Source organism: Rhinatrema bivittatum, chromosome 8 (assembly GCF_901001135.1).
Source record: "Rhinatrema bivittatum chromosome 8, aRhiBiv1.1, whole genome shotgun sequence".
NCBI lineage: Eukaryota > Metazoa > Chordata > Amphibia > Gymnophiona > Rhinatrematidae > Rhinatrema > Rhinatrema bivittatum.
Window position 1 is genome coordinate 119,807,558 of NC_042622.1, and position 19,645 is coordinate 119,827,202.

Genomic DNA, 19,645 nt, shown 5'->3' on the forward strand with positions numbered 1-19,645 from the left:
TTTGTGCTTTCTGAGGAATTGTTTGTGAAGCAGAATTGGCCTTCTTTGAACTGTGATTTTTGTCACTCTATTAAATTATTTGAAAGAAATTATAAGGCTTGACCGTTACTCATTTGAAATTATATTCATGCTGTTTCATTCATTTGCTGTGTGGGTTTGGTTTTTTTTTAATTTCTCTACCATTTATTTTGCTTTATGTTCTTCTAACATTATTTGTGGCATTGCATATTGCAGACATTGAACAGTAAAATTGTGGGGTCCATTTCAAAAAGTTTAACTGGTTAACTTAAGGAGCTAGCTAGTTAAACATAGCTGGGAAAAAAATGGCCTCCCTCTGGCCTGCTAAATTCAGCTATCTGAATGTGCAAGATGCCAACATTCAGCCTTTGAAAACATTGTGTAACTCCAGGGGTATTACCAGGGCAGGATTATGACTTAGCCAGACCCCTCTGATTTACAGCACCAGCCAACTAAGTTTAATCACTTAAACTGGGCTGCAAGGAGTCCACTAAATGTTGTCAGTCCCTCTCGCTCATGGAAACCTTCTAACTTCCCAGTATGGCACATCTTATGTTCTTAAGTTCTCTACTGAATCATGATTCCCCAGGGGGCAAGCCACACCTGTCTCTATTTCCAGAGACAGGTCATGAAAGGGTGGCTACTGCTCCACTAACCTCTGCAGCATCAGATAGATAGGCAAAATTACAGTTGGTGCCAACATCTTGGATCGGTCACTTATGAAGCATCCCAAGTTCTTCCTGCTTCTCAGGGAGAAGCAACCCCCAGAGGTGCGGCTAGTCAGGGAACACGGGACTTGTATCTGCTCAACAGTGTCACAAGTCTCAGCTGCTTGTATTTGTTCCACCTGCTTTAGGGGCAGAAAGAAACAGAGCTGGCCTTGAACCAGGGTATGCCCTGTTGACAGGCCTGTGCTCTGCCCACGAGTCACAGGGTGGCTCTGTTATTTGCAGCCAAGTACGCTGCGAAGGCTTGCAAACCTGCTTCTAGTCAGAAAGACCTGTAATGGTGCCCCGGAGGATTCAGATTGGTCCTTAGGCATTCATAAGGGATCTCTGGGAATTAGTCCAGCGTTTCCAGCAATTTGAAAGCTGTAAATTGTGCTGTGAACACTGGGATGAGCAAGATCTGTAACTCTGAGCATCTAGGAAGCAAACCTGATGAACCTATTGGTAGTATTTGTAATATCTATGAAGGAGGAAGGGGGGGAGGGAGAAAATAGAGAAAGAAAGCACAAATTGAGGCTGAGGGAGCCAATAATGAATTGGGGGAGAGTGGGCAAAGGGGCTGGGAGGAGCGCAAGGGAAGCTGGAGGGGTGAGATGACAAGGAAGGGGGGGGGAGAGGTAAGAGCGAGGGGTCTTCAGGGGGTGAGAGAGTGAGTAAGAGGAGGCTTGGTGGTGAAAACAGGAGGAATGAGATAGCAGGTGAGGGGTATGGAAGGGTGAGAGAACGATGGAGGTGACAGTAAGAGGAGTTTAAAGAAGTGAAAGGGAGGAAGGGGGCAGTGAGTATGAAATAGCAAATGAAGGGTACTAGTTAGGTGAGTGTGGGTGAGGGGTTGGGGTGAGAGTGAGAGTGAGCATTTAAGAAAAGAAAGAGAGAAAGTGATAAGCAGCAGGTCATCATCTGACCCAGACTGGAAGATCAGGAACAGACAGGCCCACCCACCCATAAGTGAAACAACCTGATCTTTTAAAAATTGAATTTAATTTGGGGATTTTTAGCCAGCCTTTCCAAATAATGCTCAAAGTAGCTTATAGCCTTTTTTTGGTTTTATAATTCAGGTACAATAAAGAGCCTTGAAGAGCTTACAATTTAAGTGGGTGAGGTAATGGGACATGAAGTGAGTTGCCCAAAGTCAGAAGAAGTGTCAGCGGGAAAGTGAGATTCAGACTCTGGCTTTCCAGATTTTCAGCCCATTGCTCTAACCCTTACAAAACACTGTTTTAAATGGTTTGCACATAACATGAATGTTGCATTTCAGGGAAGGAGATTGTGATTCTTCAGTTTAATTATCAAAACATTGGGAGGGGATGCCCCTGATCTTTTAAGTAATTAGCAACATCTCTACTACCCACACTTCATGCTACGGTGAAAATGCCCCGAATTGTCCTGCACCTCTCTATCAGCTCCTTCAGGACTGGAATGCCATATTCCTTGGAACCCCGTCTCAGGTTATCTCTTACTGGGACTGAAAAATGGACCCCCATTTTCCACTGCCCACTGTCTGTCACAAAAAAAACCCAAAAAACCTGCAAGAACACTCTTACCTCTCTGAGCTAACTTGCAGCCCTCCAGCAACTTTCTAATTGCTGCTAAGATATTGCATGGTTGGTATCCATCACCTGGTATGCAGCACAGCCTACCTGCACCCTGATGCTTGGTCCCTGCTAGAGCTGCTGCCTGGCCCTGCCTTGGCTAGCTCAAACCAATGTGCCATCAGGGTATGCACAGCGTTCTGGTTAGTCTAGATATCAATGGTGAAATATACACTACTCTCCGCCTCCTTGCTCAGCTGAGTCTGCATGTGACTATGGCACTGATTGTATAGAGTGGGGATAACCTGCTTACTTCATGTAGTCCTGGAGGTCACTTGGTAATTGGGGGCTAAGAGCCGCAAAAGATGCTTAAAGCCCAGGTTCTCCGCTATCTTCAGGGGCAGGTTATTAGCTCAATCATTTCCCAGATACACCTTACTGGGAGCAATATGTAAGTTTACTATTTATACCACTGGTAAGAGGGGGCACTACTAACTTGGGGTGAGGTTTGGGGGGTGGGGTAGGTTTTGGGGGGCAGTTTTACATATAGTCAGAGGTAAGAACAGCAAAGTTGACATCAGTGAAGATTTTCTGTCATTTGGAGTGATGGAAGGTAAAAGAGAAGTTGATTTGTACAATGTACTCTCTACCTAGCTTGACTGCAGCTAAGTTAAGGCCCTAACGCGAAATGATAAATGACCCTGATAGTGAGCACTGCAGCAGTGGCATTAAGAACATAGAAACATGACAGCAGAAAAAGACCAGATGACCTATCTAATCTGTCCATCCACCCAACCCAGCTTTACAATTCCCATCAATCCCTCAGAGATCCCCTGTATTTATCCCATGCTTTCTTGAATTCATATAGGGGTAGATTTTAAAAGGTTGCGCACGGGCGTTCAAGCACGCGTGCTACCCGGCGTGCGCATGTTATAAAATCCTGGGTCGGTGCGCGCAAGGGGGTACACAATTGTGCACCTTGCATGCGCCGAGCCACGCTGCCTTCCCCCGTTCCCTTCTCCCTAGCCTGACCTTCCCACCCCTTCCCCTAACCTTCCCCCCCCCCCCCCCCCCAGCCCTACTCTAACCCCTACTGACCTTTATTTTATCTTTTGTGCCTGCCGGCGCGTGATCCCCGGCATAGCAGCAAATATGGCCGCTGTGCCGGGAGCCTGACCCCGTCCCTGCCCCGCCCTGGACCACCCCGCCCCCGCCCCACCCCTTTACTAAAGCCCTGGGACTTACACGCATCCCGGGGCTTTATGTGCGTCGCTAGGCCTTTTACGCGCGTAACCTTTTAAAATTCTGGCCCATATTATTTTTGTCTCCACCACCTCCATTGGGAGACCATTCCATGCATCCACTACCCTCTCTGTAAAGAAATATTTCCTAAGATTACTCCTACCCCCTTTCACTCTTATACCATGATCTTCGTTCATGGTGTCATAATGAATTCTGTAGAGTTCTTTCTCTTCCACAAGACCAAAAAGCTCTCTTTTGCCAAAATTCTTCTTTCTCCTTCATTTTTTAATGCTTTTAAAAAAAATCTTATTCTTTCACTTAGAGAGAGCTTCAGAAAAGACAACCTTCCCCTGTGAAATCCAACAAAGAAGTGATCTGAAAAGGTGTTTGCACATCCTCAAACCTGTCAGTAGGAGGAAGTCAGCATAACTTGATGCAGGTGCCAGCTATAGGTTACTTAATAAAATGCTTGACCTTGATTGGTCCTCATTCCAGTCTCCTTCCCTGCATCTTCCCATTCCATCTCCAGAGAGACTGGAAAACTGTGATATCACTGGTTGGTTACCATGCTAACAGGAAAAATATATAGGGGCAGAGAAAGTGTCCCTGCGTGTGCCGAGCCTATTTTGCCTAGGCTCGGCGACGCGCGCAAGCCCCGGGATGCGCATATTAGAGGTGTGAATCGTGTAATCAATCGTCTTAACGATCGATTTTGGCTGGGGGGGAGGGAAATCTGATCGTCGAGTTTTTTTTTTTCTAAAAATCGTTAAAAATCGTCGCCCGTATGACATAGTGAGGGCAAAGGTAGCGCCGGCGCCATTTTGAAGATTGGCAATACGGCCCGCATGCAGGAGGTCGCTCCCGGACCCCCGCTGGACTTTTGGCCAGTCTTGTGGGGGTCAGGAGGCCCCCCCCAAGCTGACCAAAAGTCCCTGGGGGTCCAGCGGGGGTGATCTCCCGCACGCGTGACATCGGGAGCCAGGAAACAAAATGGCGCCGGCGCTCCCTTTGCCCTGTCACATGATAAGGGCAAAGGGCAACCGGCGCCATTTCTCAACACAGCGGAGGCCAGAGAGCGGGAGGAGATCGCGTCGGGACCCCCCCACTGGACCCCAGGTAATTTAAAACATTTGGGGGGGGGGGTTCGGGAGGGTGGGGAATTTGTTTTAAAGGTTCGGGTGGGTTTTAGGGTTTTTTTGGTGTACCGGTTTTCCCGCGCCCTATTTAACGATACAATACAAATGCCCCTGACGATAAATCGAGGGCATTTGTATTGTATCGCGTATCTAACGATTTTGGACGATTTTAAAATTATCTGACGATAATTTTAATCGTTCAAAAATGATTCACATCCCTAGTGCATATGTCCTGAGGCTTTGAAAAAGGGGCGGGAAGGGAGCGGGGTTGTGGGTGAGGCGCCGGTCCGGGGGTGTTCCAGGGGCGGGCCCGAGGCCTCTGGCAGAGTGGCTGTGTCGGGGGATGGTGCGCCGTCTGCTGGCCGGCAGGCATAACTATTGAAAACAAGGTGGGGGGAATTTAGATAGGGCTGGGGGTGGGGTAGATAGGGGAAGGGAGGGGAAGGTGGAGGGGAGCGGAAGAAAAGTTCCCTCCGAGGCCGCTCCGATTTTGGAGCAGCCTTGGAGGGAATGTGGAAAGCCATCGGGGCTCCCCTAAGGCTCGGTGCTTGCAAGGTGCACAAGTGTGCACCCCCTTGCGCGCGCTGACCCTGGATTTTATAACATGCGCGCGGCAGCGCACTGTACTGTATCGGCCCGACCGTCAGCATCTTTGAGAAGGTGAACAGCCTTTTACAAAATTACAGTTCTTTTTTTGAGAACTTCCTCTGTTTCCCAAATTTTCCAAATAATTTGCTGCTTAGCAAACACTTCAGACAAGCTTGGCAAATCGGGTAAACAATATTTTTCTCATTGTAATAAAGATAATGCCTTCATAAAGTCACTAAATTGCTTTAGTTGCCATTAGTTCTAAAAAAAAAATCATGTCTCTTTCTCATGGCCCTTTTGCATTAGATCTGCAAATTGCAGGCAGTGTTTTTATATTTCTGAGCATGAACCAGGGAGTAATCTCCCGATAGGTGCAAGGAAAGCAAAAATGGTATTGAAATCCCTGAATACATGTGACAAGCACAGAAGAACCTTGCTGTTGGGGGAAGCAAGGGGAAACGGAATTGAATTTATCAATTTATGATCGCCTTTCCATTGAGCTGCCCAAGGCGGGGGGAGGGGTGGTAGTGAGAAATAATATATAAACCTCTACCAACAGGCTAACACATCAATATAGCAAAGAGTATTGCAAAAAAGAAAAAAGTTGCATAGCAATTAGGAGGTGGGGGTCTTACAGTCGGGCAACTTCTGGACAGACAAGCTGAACCCTGCCGTCATGATCTGATGCTGCAATGTTTAATATGAAAGAAATGTCTTCTTACCGTTTTCAGCTGCCCTTTTGAGGTTTTCTATCATGGTGTCATAATGGATTCTGCAGAGCACTTTCTCTTCCACAAGGCCAAACTCTTCTCCAGTGGACAGCTGCCTTTTACAGGAAAAGCAGGCAAAGCATGCGAGGTGGTAGGCATTCCCCCGGGCTCGTCTTACCCAGTCACTAGCATAAATCTGCCTGCCACAGCGGGCACACTTGGTACCAAATCGACTGAAAATAAAAACAGAAAACCCATGGTAAGCACCGAGACATGCTTCTTTGTTACACAAAGCTAATATCCTGCTATTAAAGATGGCAGTGATCACGGACAGGTGATGAGGGAAAAGAACGTCCATGAAATCACTGTTACTGCAGTGGAATCATTTCAAGAATACACACAAAAGAGGCTAATGCAGTCTCTTTGCCCTGGGGAGACCTGAAATTGTTGTTTAGGTCAGAAAATATAGAGTAGTAGTTAATCAGGTTTTAAGTTGTGGCACATCAAATACATTTATTACAAAAGCTAGTCCTAAGTGTGGGAAAGGAGTTCAGTCATTTGCAAATGCCAAAATAAGATAAACAGGGAAATGGCACATGGAGTTGGGTTAATCAATCTCATTTTGTGGATTTGAGACATCAGAACAGAATCGGGCTTTATTTATTGCACACAATATACGCAAGCCATTATTTCTGTTTACTAAGGGTGACTGCTCGCCCTAAAACTAAATTAACTTGCATTTCAAGCTGGCTTTACTGCAGGACCATGGGGAAGTCTCCACCTGACTGTACCATAAGGCATTACACCTCTGCAGCTCCTGGGCACTAGGGTCACCTTAAAAAGGGCACTCTGCCCCACAGGATATAGCACCAAAATAAAAGTAACCTGGAAAACGATTTCATACCTGATAAAATACTCTGACATTACAATTGCCCTTATGGGAAATAATTTTAAGTGCTAAAAATAAAAAATGAAATTTCCTGTTTATCGCAGTGTGACTCACCTCTGTATAGCGGCCTATGTACTAGCACAGCGGTTCTCAACCAGTATATCAAGGCACACTGATGTGTCACCAAGAGCTGGGAGGGATGTCACCAAAATTTGGTATAGACAACAAGTCTACTCTTTCTATAACTGCCTCATGTGCCTGCTGGCTGAAGAGAGTGCAGAACAGGGAGCCGGGTACTTGAAATCCCAATCACTGCTCCCTGTTGATGTTTATTTCCCACCCTGGCAATCACAGCCCCTGCCAGCCTAAGAAAGAAATGTTATGGTTATTTTGTCTCACTCTTCCACATCCCGTTTCCACAGCAATCACCATCGACGCATCCGGAGCCAGCACTAAGATCATTGCCACCACCAGCCCAGGCTGGAAATGCTGAATTCTGCTCTTTCCCCTGTGGCTGTGATCACCACTGCCACCAGCCTGGCTCAGAAATGTGATTTGTTGTTCCCTGCCCCATGGCCACGATCACCACCATTGCTAGCTGGAAGGCAGGAGGAAATGGCCCAAGACATTCCCCCATTTTCCTCTTCCAGATGGCTCTGACTGTCGCGTAGAGAGCGAGAGATTTAAAAGGGAAACTGGTCGAGGGAGTTGTATTGGAAGGGGAATGAGAGAGGGGGTAATCCTGGGCAGAATGAGATCAAGAGGATGAGCCTAGTGTAGTGTTGTTGCTACTGGGAGGAGGGGGAGCTAGGGATGGCAGGTCCCTTGCTCTGCAAAAAATGGCTTGTAGGATTGAGATTGGATGGGACTTGGGGATGGGGGAGAACTCAGTGATTGGTTGGGAATGGGGATCAATGTTCCCTCAAATTTTTGAAAGACTGCATGTGCAAACATTTTCTTTTTGTGCAACTTTTTACGTCAAGTTCAAATTTGTGCACTACTTTGATGTACACTTTGAAGGGCTGAAAAGTAGAGATGTGAATCGGAACCGGAATCGGTTCAGATTCCGGTTCCGATTCACATCGTGTTTTTTTTTTTTGTCCGGCCTGATCGCAGTTTTGTTTATCAACTGCGCCCAAGCCAATAAACAAAAAACCCACCCGACCCTTTAAAACTAATCCCTTAGCTTCCCCCACCCTCCCGACCCCCGAAAAAACATTTTACAGGTACCCGGTGATCCAGTGGGGGTCCCGGGAGTGATCTCCCGCTCTCGGGCCATCGGCTGCCACTAATAAAAATGGCACCTATGGCCTTTGCCCTTACCATGTGACAGGGTATCCGTGCCATTGGCCGGCCCCTGTCACATGGAGGGAGCACTGGATGGCCGGCGCCATCTTTATAAATGGCGCGGGCCATCCAGTGCTCCTACCATGTGACAGGGGCCGGCCAATGGCACAGATACCCTGTCACATGGTAAGGGCAAAGGGCCATCGGCGCCATTTTGATTAGTGGCAGCCGACGGCTCAGGAGCAGGAGATCGCTCCCGGGACTCCCCACTGGACCACCAGGTACCTGTAAAAGGTTTTTGGGGGGGTCGGGAGGGTGGGGGAAGCTAAGGGATTAGTTTTAAAGGGTCGGGGTGGGTTTAGGGGTTATTTTTGTGTGCCGTTTTTCCCACCCTCCTCCAAAACGATAAGAGAAACCAGACGAACAATATCGTGGGGTTTTCCTATCATTTTGGGGGAGCCCCCGATTTCTGACAATTTTGAAAATATCATACGATATTTTCAATCGTCCGAAGCCCAATTCACATCCCTACTGAAAAGCGGGATATAAAAATCTAAATAAATTAAAAAAAAATACAAGCCAGTATAATGCAAATAATGTTGGGATTTCTTGCATATCCTATGTTTTGCTGCATGTGCAGGGTTCGTGGCCTGTGTGCATGCACACACATGCACAGCTTAGAGGGAACAATGATGGGGACTGAGAGATTGAGTGAGGCCTCAGGGATTAGGGAGACCATGGGTACTAATTGAGTGGGTGGGAATATGTGTAAGGGTGTGTTAGATGGGCTGGGGTGTATGAGACAGGATATAGAAAGGTGAGGTGGGTGGGAAGATGTTTTTATGCACATCTCTAAAGTAGAGCACAACTAGGACATTTCCTTTTTCAACTCATGAAACAGAAAAATACATTCAAATATTTATGTTACCTCTGTAGCACAAACTCCCTCCTATACCAGATACTTTGTGAAGAAACACAAAACTTTGAAATAAAGACATTCAGCACCTAAGTAGCAACTGCCATACCAAAACAGCACTAACTCCAAGGACTCAAATAGCAAAAGCCCTATCGTTAAAAAGGCAACACTATAAATATTAGAGATGTGCATCGTTTTTTAAAATCGTTTCGGGCTTCATTTTTTGGGTCCCCGCGGGAAATTTTGTTTTTCCTGCAGTTCAGGGGTTTTTTTTTCGGGGGGGGGGGCCCTGATTTTCGGGTTAGTGCATACTAACTCCAGATAGTGCACACTAACGGGTCAAAGTTAGTGCACGCTAACCCGAAAAATGAATTTTTCCGAAATTTCAGAAAAATTCCATTCGTTTTTCGGTTCCCCCGAACGATGCCGAATTAGTTTCATTGAAATTGCCTAATTCAGGAAAAATGAATGCACATCTCTAATAAATATCATAAACGGCACTTAGAGATGTGCATTTTTTATACCCAAATGGGTAATATAAAATGAATGCATCTATTTTTGGTTCAGTTTTTTGCAACCAAACCAGAAATTCTCATTCCAAAAAATTCAAAAATTCTTCAGATTTCTCAGTTTGGTAAATAGTGTACATTAGCACCACGGCTGCGTTAATAGAAATGGCGCCGGTGGCCCTTTGCCCTTACCATATGACAGGGCAAAGGTAGCGCCAGCGCCATTTTGGTTCCTGTCACCCGACGTCACGAGTGCAGGAGATCGCTCCCGGACCCCCAGGGACTTTTGGCCAGCTTGGGGGGCCTCCTGACCCCCACAAGACTTGCCAAAAGTCCAGCGGGGGTCCGGGAGCGACCTCCTGCACTCGGGCCGTATTGCCAATATTCAAAATGGCGCCGGCGCTACTCTTGCCCTCACTATGTCATACTCCAGAGGGCAAGGAGTGGCTAAGGCTTAGTCCTACTCTTTTCTACTTTGGATATCCCAGCGGAAGGGGTATGAAAGGATTGGGGGCACAAGGAGGCTGCAGAGAGGTCATGGGGATAGGGGGTGTAATAGGACATTGATTTTTTTTTATCTTGGAATTATTTTTAAGTTGAATGTTTATTTTGGTTCAGTAAACCAAATAAAACCTGAAGAAATATAACCCCTGAAATAAAGAAACAAAAGCCAAAATATTTTTGTGTGTACAATCATCCCAATATATCTGCTGTTGGAAAAACAGAACGAGCCAGACTGCTGCACATCCGTACACAGAAATAAAGTACTTCATTCTGTACAGGGTGAGGATCTGTATGTATGACAAAGGTAAAGGTCCACAAATTGGAAACAGAAATGTGCAGAAAATAACGGAACGGAAACCATGAGAAACCCGACTCTGCATGCAGTGCAATCCTGGAGAAAGAGAACCAAAATGCATTTCCTCCTACACTAAACCAACCACATCGATATCAGAGATGCACATTTTCAAAACTTATATATGCTAATCACTAATAGGTCAGTTTTAAAAGAGTTACTTGTGAAAGTGCAACATGCTATCCTAGCAATTTTCAAAAGCCATTTACTCAAGTAAAGTGCACTTACACGTGTAAATCCTATGGACAATTCAATGGCATAGATTCATTGTAGCAATTTTCAAAAGCCCACGTACTTGAGTAAAGTGCATTTCCTCAAGTAAAATCCAGTTTTACTTGAGGAAATGCTTTTAAAATCAGGCCCAATGAGGGCAGCTTTCAAACTGCACAGACGCATAAAATCTGCAGGCACTTTTTACCCTCAGGCTTTACATTGGTTTTCAAAGGGAAAAAGATTCCTTTGAAAATTGAGTCTGAAAAAGTACATGCGCAGACCTGCACCTGCTATTTTTGCGGGTACATTTTCCAGCACATAGGTGCCAGCACACACACACAGACACATATGTACATGTGCATGTGTCTAAAAAAAAATATATATATATATATATGAAATGAGAGACACTCACACACGTACAGAAATATAGAGCATAACTTTAATTTTGAGAAATACAGCTTTTCCTCCTTAGGGTCGATGTTTTTCCTCCATAAGCCTTGCTGTCAGTTCATATTTGACAGGTCCCATCATACTTACGAGATATTAATTCAGAATGGTTCAGTAAAAGTCGTCCGTCTGCTGCCTATTAAAATGAAAGATCGGCAAAACCATTTAAGGAGAATAAAAAAAACCCCTCTCAAACCCTTAATCCTGAATTTGACCATACATCGCAAAACAGGCTGAATGGAAAGAGACAGTTCGCATAGTAAAATTATATGAAAATGTTGCTAATTTTTTTCAGCTGGAAACTTTTCTAAGATTACTTTGTGCCTCCTACTTTTATATAAACATATAAACCAAGTAAGTATGTTAATTTTTTTGTAACATTCTTATAACCAATTCAGTTAGCTTGATTTTTTCATAACAATGTGCTCTGTAAACATGGGGATTCATAAAAAATATACAAGAAGGGATTATTCCATTTTATATTTTTTCTAAATGAAGACATAAGTATAAACACTGAACTAAATATCACTTTAGTGTAATTCTATGCTAGCACACTGAACGCCAAAATGAAAGTATTTGCCTGCAGTCCTCTCTGGATGAAATCTTGGTTGCAGAAAGAGACCTCAAATACATACCTCTGCCCTCTAATTCTATAATTGGCAAAACACTTTTAACCACCACAATGGAGAGCCACACACAGTCTGCTGGGCTATATCTCCAAGCTATGAACACACTCTTTTCAAGGCAAGCTTGTAGGGGCGTGAGAATCTTAGCTGTAAGCTCTATAACGTGTTTGCCAAGCTTTGATAAATTGACATACACATACGAGCATACATATTGAAAACTCTAGAAGGATCAATATTCAAATCCTGGCTGGCTAAGTAACTTAGGCCTGGATTCATCATTCTATCGCAGAATGGTGAATCCAGTGAAAACGGGGGGCAGGGGGCAAAGGAGGGGGCAGGCCTGTGAAAGCTGGCAGCCTTCGCACCACCCCAGTGTTATCGCTGCCGGCTTTCGCACCCAATAGCGCCACCGTGAAAGGTGGCGCTATTGGGCACGCTACTGGCAACGATAACATTAAAAACCTTATTGCCGCCAGCAAAGACACCGCCGAGTCCGCCTCCTCGCCGCCCCGACTCCACCCCCAGCATGCTATCGCAAGCGATAAGGGCCTTTTCGCGTGCGATAGAGGCTTATCACATGCGATAAGCCTTTGAAAATGACCCTCTTAGTGGGATAACACGCTAAGGTGGTCATTTTCAAAGGCTTATCGTGTGTGACAGCATGGCGGCGAGGGGAGGCGTCGGGGTGGTGAGGAGGCGGACTCGACAGTGTCTTTGCTGGCGGCGATAAGGTTAGTAACGTTATCGTCGCCAGTAGCGCGCCCAATAGCGCCACCTTTCACGGTGGTGCTATTGGGTGCGAAAGCCTACAGTGAAAACACCATGGTGGTGTGAAGGCTGCCAGCTTTCACAAGCCCGTCCCCCCCCTTCGCCCCCCTGCCCCGTATTTTTGCTGGATTCACCATTCTGCGATAGAACGGTGAATCCAGGTCAAAGTTACAAGGATATTCAGCGGCATGGTTATGCGCGTATATATTGCAACTTATCCAGATAAGTCATATCCATCTAAGTGTAGACCTTCTATTGAGTAGGTCTAACTTAGACGGACAATTTATCTATCTAAGTATCAATATTGCTAGTTAGCTGGATAAGTTATCCGGCTAGGTACCGCATCCCTATAAATTTAAAAAAAAGTGGGATTGGCCTGGTGGTTCAGAGGCAGTCAGCAATGAGCATCCATGGTCCATGTGTTGCAGGATTCCAGAAGGAGTCTTGCTTGTCCCTTGGAAGAGGAGTATGGCTGCAATGACCGAACTGAGTAGGGAGGTGGAAAATAAAATAGGGATAACACCTTGGTTAGCTGCAAATGAAAGCTCATGGTATCATAGCCCAACGGAGGCCAGTTTTGGTTAACATGGAAACCCAAAAGGAAAAGGAGAAAACTGAAGGTACAAAAAAAAAACAAACAAAAACTGTTCCAAAAGAAATAGTTTCAATTTAAAAAAGAAACCCTAGAGAGGTTGAAAGTTTTCAATCAAAAATTGTTTTCTAGAGATGTGCAGGCAAAAGATTTTTGTTTCAGTTTGTTTCAAGGAGGAATTTTGTTTATTTCGTGTTGCTTTTTTCTGTTCAGAAATATGTGCATGTAGTTCCATAGTTGCACATTCAAAAAGCTCTTTGTGCATACATTGGAAGTTGAGTAGATAAATGGCAATTTTTATGCACACAACTATGAACTGCATGCACAAACTTCCAAAAACAAATGCAAACAAAAGCTTTTGATCTTTTCGGAGCCATTGCTGATTTGGTTCATTCCATGCAAAATGAACTAAAAATCAGCTTTTTCATTCTGAAAAAATGTATTTGTTAAATACAAATACACATTCATATTATTTTCCAAATAGGCCCAGAGCTTGAGAAATGATTGTTACTGTGCTAACAGGGAGATTAATCTATTTGCACACCTTTCAGCTGTTTTGTCCCAGTCAAATTGTAAAGCTTCTGCTTTCCAAAATAAATGCTTGGGTCAGTGGATGAGCTCCTCATTTATTTATGCCCTCAATATTTTGATAGCTGCTTAATTTCTCGGACAGCTAGGCCCAGGCCTAGGCCCAGTTTCACAAGAAAAAGGGTAATTTTCAAATATCCGGAAGAACTTATACTGCAAATACGTGCATAATTTGCACTGATTTTCAAAATGAACTTATGTGCATAAGTCTGTTTTGAAAATTATTCCACTCAAATTGCCCTGAACAAGGTACACCTATTATCTGGTATGCACAAAGGGCTTAATTTTCAAAAGAATTTATACACATAAAACTGAGTTTTACACATATAAATGCACTTTACCCATCTAAGTGGGCTTTTCAAAACTGCTACAATATATGCCATTGAATTATCCATAGGATGTACCCATGTAAGTGCACTTTACATGCGTAAATGGCTTTTGAAAATTCCTATGATTTTTGCGTGTAACTCTTTTGAAAATTCACCTGATAATTTTCCCAAAAATGTACATGCATACAGTTAAATTTTACAAAGCCTGCCCTAACTTCATCCCCAGGAATGCTTCTTGTCATTCAGGCTAAGCCAGTGCATAAGGATACCCACATACTAGTTTTCTAAAAGACCACTTTTGATTGTAACACTGTGGGCCTGATTTTAAAAAGCATTTACTCGAGTAAAACAGGGTTTTACTCGAGTAAATGCACTTTACTTGAGTAAGTGGGCTTTTGAAAATTGCTATAATATATGCCATTGAATTGTCCATAGGATTTACTTGTGTAAGTGCACTTTACTCCAGTAAATGGCTTTTGGAAATTGCTACAATAGTAGTTACATTTACATGCGTAACTCCTTTTGAAAATTACCCCCATTGCTTTATGTGGAACACTGAGAATGGCTACTTGATCTCCTGGTTTTGTCCCTTTGGAAAATAGAGCCTTTAGGCTTAGATTTAAGTTTCATGCAATTAGATTTTGCCTACACACTTTTCAATACATTCCAAGGTGAATTTTCAAACATGGAAACATTAGGATATGCATGCGGAAGTAGCCTCTGCTCACATATTCCATATTTTAAAAAAGTTCTAAAATACATGTGTATTTTCACATCTGCGCACATGATACACATGCAAAAAGGGGTGATCTAGTGGTGTTCTCGGGAGGGGCCTATAGTTGCATGTTTAAGTTGTTATTTTAAAACACACATGTATTTATATCTGCTAATGATCTGGCATAGGTGATATTAAATGTATTTATTGTGTAGTGCTGACTGGGTGGGAGGTCTGGGTGAACTAGAGGGTATTTGGAGTGAATGACTAGGAGGGTATCGAAGACCTGGAAAAGGACTGAGCAAATTGGTGGACTAATCGGTAAACTGGTAATTTCATTCATGCGTAAATGTTTTAAATTCGTCAGCTTATGCGAGTAAGACCTACTTTATTTTCACACATAAAATATTTGCGTATATAGGGGTAGATTTTCAAAGGGTTATGCGCGTAAGATACGCGCGTAACCCCCGAAAACCTACCCCTGCGCGCGCTGAGCCTATTTTGCATAGGCTTGGCGGTGCACGCAAGCCCCGGGATGTGCGTATGTCCCCAGGCTTTCAAAAATGGGCAGGCCAGGGGCGGGGCTGGGGGCATGGTGGCAGGTCCGTGGGCATGGCGGCGGTCCGGGGGTGGTCCCAGGGCGGTCCCGAGTCCTCCTGCACAGCGGCCTGTGCTGGAGGATGGCATGCCGGCAGCCGGCTGGCACGCGCAATTACGCCTGCCTCTGGCAGGCGTAACTTCTGCAACAAAGGTGGGGGGGGGATTTAGTTAGGGCTGGGTGTGAGTTAGATAGGGGAAGGGAGGGGAAGGTGGGGGGGGAGCGGTAGAAAAGTTCCCTCCGAGGCCGCTCCGATTTCGGAGCGGCCTCGGAGGGAACGGGGAAAGCCATCGGGGCTCCCCTTGGGCTCGGCGCGCGCAAGGTGCACAAGTGTGCACCCCCTTGCGCACACCAACTCCGGATTTTATAACATGCATACGGCAGCACACTCATGTTATAAAATCGGGTGTACATTTGTGCGTGCCGAGTAGCACGCACAAATGTTTTAAATAGGTGAGTAAAGTACATGCCTTGCGTGTATTCTCATGTAAGCCTACATATGCACATATGTGCTGAGATAAATATTCGTGTATTTTATAATACGATGTATCTAATACGCGCGTATTGTGATATACTAGCATAGATCTCCGTGCAGCCATATATGCATGTATAAACCACTGCATGTAGTTGTTTGAAAGTTATCCTCGAAGTTTTTAACTCAGTACAATATTGGGTTAATGTTTATCGAATACAAAAATTAAAATATTTGTAGAGCTCAGCTTTGTGCTTGAACTATTTATATCTTTCAAGTCTTGAATACAGCAAAGGAGTCACTTTTTCACTGAAGCCTATTTTAATAAAAAAAAAATTTTGACTGACAGGGTGCTGTTATGACCTCATTTTTAGGAAATCCCATCTCTGACTCCAGAATATGTTATTTACTTGGTGGTAAATGAAAAGACACATTTTTTTCACCATCCTCTTCCATAGACCTTTGGTCTATTGTAGCTGGCACAAAAGAAAGACAACTTTATGTAAACAACATCTCCTTAACAAAAATAAACAAAACAGTTGTAAAACACACATGGTCTGAATTATTTGTAAAGATAACAATATTCTAGAATAGGAATACAGAGCTGGATAAATGTGTGTTGTAAGTTCTATACACTTTTAAGGTGAATTTTAAAAGCCCGGTGTGCGCCAAAATGGAGAACTGCGCACACATGTAGGGCTTACATGTGCCCGCCGTGTTTTAAAAACCACCTGCATGCGCGCGTATATCCCGCAGCGCGCACATCTCACTTGATTTAAAAAAGAGGTGTGCTGTGGGCGATCCAGGGCAGGGCCGAAAGTTGTGGTCATAAATACTGATGTGCCTGGGTGCATGCCCAGGTCATGAACCATGGAGGAGGTGTAACTTTAAAAAAAAAAAAAAAGCCATTTCTGACAGGTTTAAAGGGTCTGGGGGTGACTCGGGGGAGTGCAGGTTATCAAACCAGGGGGGGGTGTGAGGACCTAACTCTTGACTGGGCGAACTGGTGGATAAATTGGTGAAACTGGCAATGGTGTGGGCGCACTAGCTATAAAATACCCTTATATATGAAGTAGAATCCCGATTTACGCAGCTAGGTGTGCATACACATAAATTGCACGCAAGTGTGTACGCGGCCAGGCTATTTTACGACAGGTGCGCATATGGGTATGCAAGTTATAAAATGGCTGCATCCCTGGACGCGTGCCGTCATATATGTGCATATGCGTGCCCGTGCACCACTTTCTAAATTACCGCCCCTGTCTGTCGCATTCAAACGTTTCTACAATTATTTTTATTTATTTATTTAACACTTTTTTATACCGACCTTCATAGTAAATAAACCATATCGGATCGGTTTACATAAAACAAGGGTATAACAGAAGCAATAAATAAACGTAATTAACAAGAGAAGAGAATAAGGTAAAGTTACATTTAACAAGGAGTAAAAAACTTGGTCATCCACCAATGACTGTTTTGCTCTGGATAGCCAATGTCTGTAGTGCTTGGTGTTATTTTCCATATATTGTATGGGGCCCACTGCCAACCTGGCTCAAACTGGCCGCCCCCGGGGACATACCACACAGGAGAGGACAGTGAAAATCAGAAACAGTTTTTACTGATCGCTTACCAAATAATAAAATTAAATCCAGAAGAAATATCAGAAAGGATGTTTCTCACAGGAGCAAACTAAAATCCCCGTGCATTCTGTGTCAGCCCTGCTTCTCTGGTTCTCTTAGTTTTCACATTCTCACTTTCTGCATTGCCTCTCTTACAAAGTATGAAGGAATTCAGCAGCAGCGCACACAGGTTCACAGTAAAATCAGACTGCATTCAGTTTTTCTTGCTGCATATTAAGCTTAACCCCTTCAAAACTAATAGGCCAATTCTCAAGTTTGGTGCCTAGATTTGGAATTTATGCTCTAAGCACCTAAATTTAGGTCCCTAGATTCACAGGTTCCTAGATGAAGGTGTTTTAAAAGTGGGTGGGGCAAGGAGGGACCAAGCTGAGGGAGTAAAGTTAAGTATTCAGCACTAGTTTCCAGTGCTGGGCACCTAAATTAAGCAACTAAATTTGCCCAAATCAATGGCAAACCTAAATTTAGGCTCTTGTTTTAGGTGTCTATAGTTTTATATAGGAACTTATAACTAGCCCAGAATTAAGGCACCTAAAGTGAGGCTCTGTACATACTCTGAATATCAGGCTCTAGATTAATTTTAGTAGTAGTAGAGGAGTAGCCTAGAGTAGCAGGCTATAACCCAGGGAAATCAGAGTTCAAATCCCACTGACCTTGGGCAAGTTACTTTACTCTTGTTGCCTCAGGTACAAACTTAGCTTATGAGCCCTGAATGTAATCCTCTATGAAGTGCCGAAAAGTGGAATAACAATAAATAAATAAATAGCTGACCACAGAAAGATAATGATAGTCTAATTATCATGCTGCCTGTCCAAATCCAACTGAAGGCTTTTCTGGATTAATTTAATTTTATATCTGTTGATCAAAAGCTCATAATGAATAGTAGTAAACTTTCTATGCATATTTTAGAAGAAAAATCATTTCAACATCAATTACAACAAGAGATTATCAAATAACTATAATGAGCAATTCAGATTTGTAATGAAGGAATTATTCTGCTGTTGGAAATGAGGTCCTGTTAGGCAGTCTTGCTTCCCACTAGCAGAGGGCTTCAGTGGGCCTCTTAGCCACTTTAGTTTGTCCTCCCAACTCTATGGTCCTCACTTCCTGATGGCAGCCATCTTGTTCCTGTCTGGACACAGTTATATTCCAGGTTCTCTGTTTACACTTTGCCAGAGCTGGGTCTTTCATGGTCCTAGGCTCAATCCTATATTTCACATACCCAGTGCTCCTGTTTGGTCCCAGTTTATTTTGTGTATCCAGTCCTCCTGCAGTAGTCCTATACTGCTTATGTGTGCTTCTTCATGCCTCCAGGTTTTCCTGCGGTGGCACTGCCCTGTTTCCGTAGGCACTTTTATTTCTTCAGGTAAGGTTCTACATTGTCTTAGTGTGTGCACTATGTTTTCTGTTCCTGTCCAAGTCCTGCCTGCCACCAGAAGCTGAGGACTCAACCTTAGAGAAAGGGGCCATCACAGGCAGAAAACATCCTGCTCCTGCTCCACTTAGAACCCACCAGTCTTGCCCTGTTTGTGGATTGCCATCTCTTTGCTTTGGGATCAGGTCTCCAGCATACTATGCCATCACATTGGGCCAGATTTTGCAAAATTTATCTTTATAAAAAATAAGCAGAATGGCAAGAAATTGCAGAGCCAACAATGTTTACACTTGCAAAAACATTTTGCGGTTTATACCAGAAATATAACTTTAAATATTCAAAGGAAGCACTGCAAGACCTTTTGGAACGTCAACAGAGAGGCATCATTTGCGTGGAAAGTTTGCAAGACTTTTGTATATTTTTCATAGGCTTTGCACTTGGGTCTGTGAAACTAACTTCTTCAGCAGAGAGTTTGTTTATTTGGTTTACTTATGGTTGTTTCTTACAGATGGATGCATGCATGCAGATGGAATGTTTTCAATCTGGGGGATTTATAAGGAAATCAAAGGAACAGTAATAGCAAGAAAATAATTTCAGTCGTCAACCAAAACTGGCAAATTCATTCAGCTCCCCCTTTTCTTTTCATGTTGAGTTCTTTTTCATTCCCACAGACAAGTGCTAGCCACTTCCAATGTTACAAATGCATAAAAGGATGCTGCTCTGCTGATCTTCATGAAAGCTCCATGCAGGCAGCACATGGATGCACATAAAGGATGAGTACAGCAAAAGCTGAAAAAGAATGGACTCAATGAAGGAGATTTTCAAAATAGGATACAGAGAACCATATCAAAAGATGTCTGTATTCCTTTTATTC

General features: G+C 43.9%; 1 protein-coding gene across 1 annotated transcript in view; it reads right to left on the reverse strand.

Moving 5' to 3' along the window:
* LHX6 (LIM homeobox 6) overlaps positions 1 to 19,645 on the reverse strand; it is a 198,160-nt gene that overhangs the window by 42,481 nt on the left and 136,034 nt on the right. Inside the window, exon 5 of the mRNA XM_029614412.1 lies at positions 5,967 to 6,187. Coding sequence (XP_029470272.1) covers positions 5,967 to 6,187 — 221 coding nt within the window. The remainder of the gene's footprint in view (positions 1 to 5,966; positions 6,188 to 19,645) is intronic.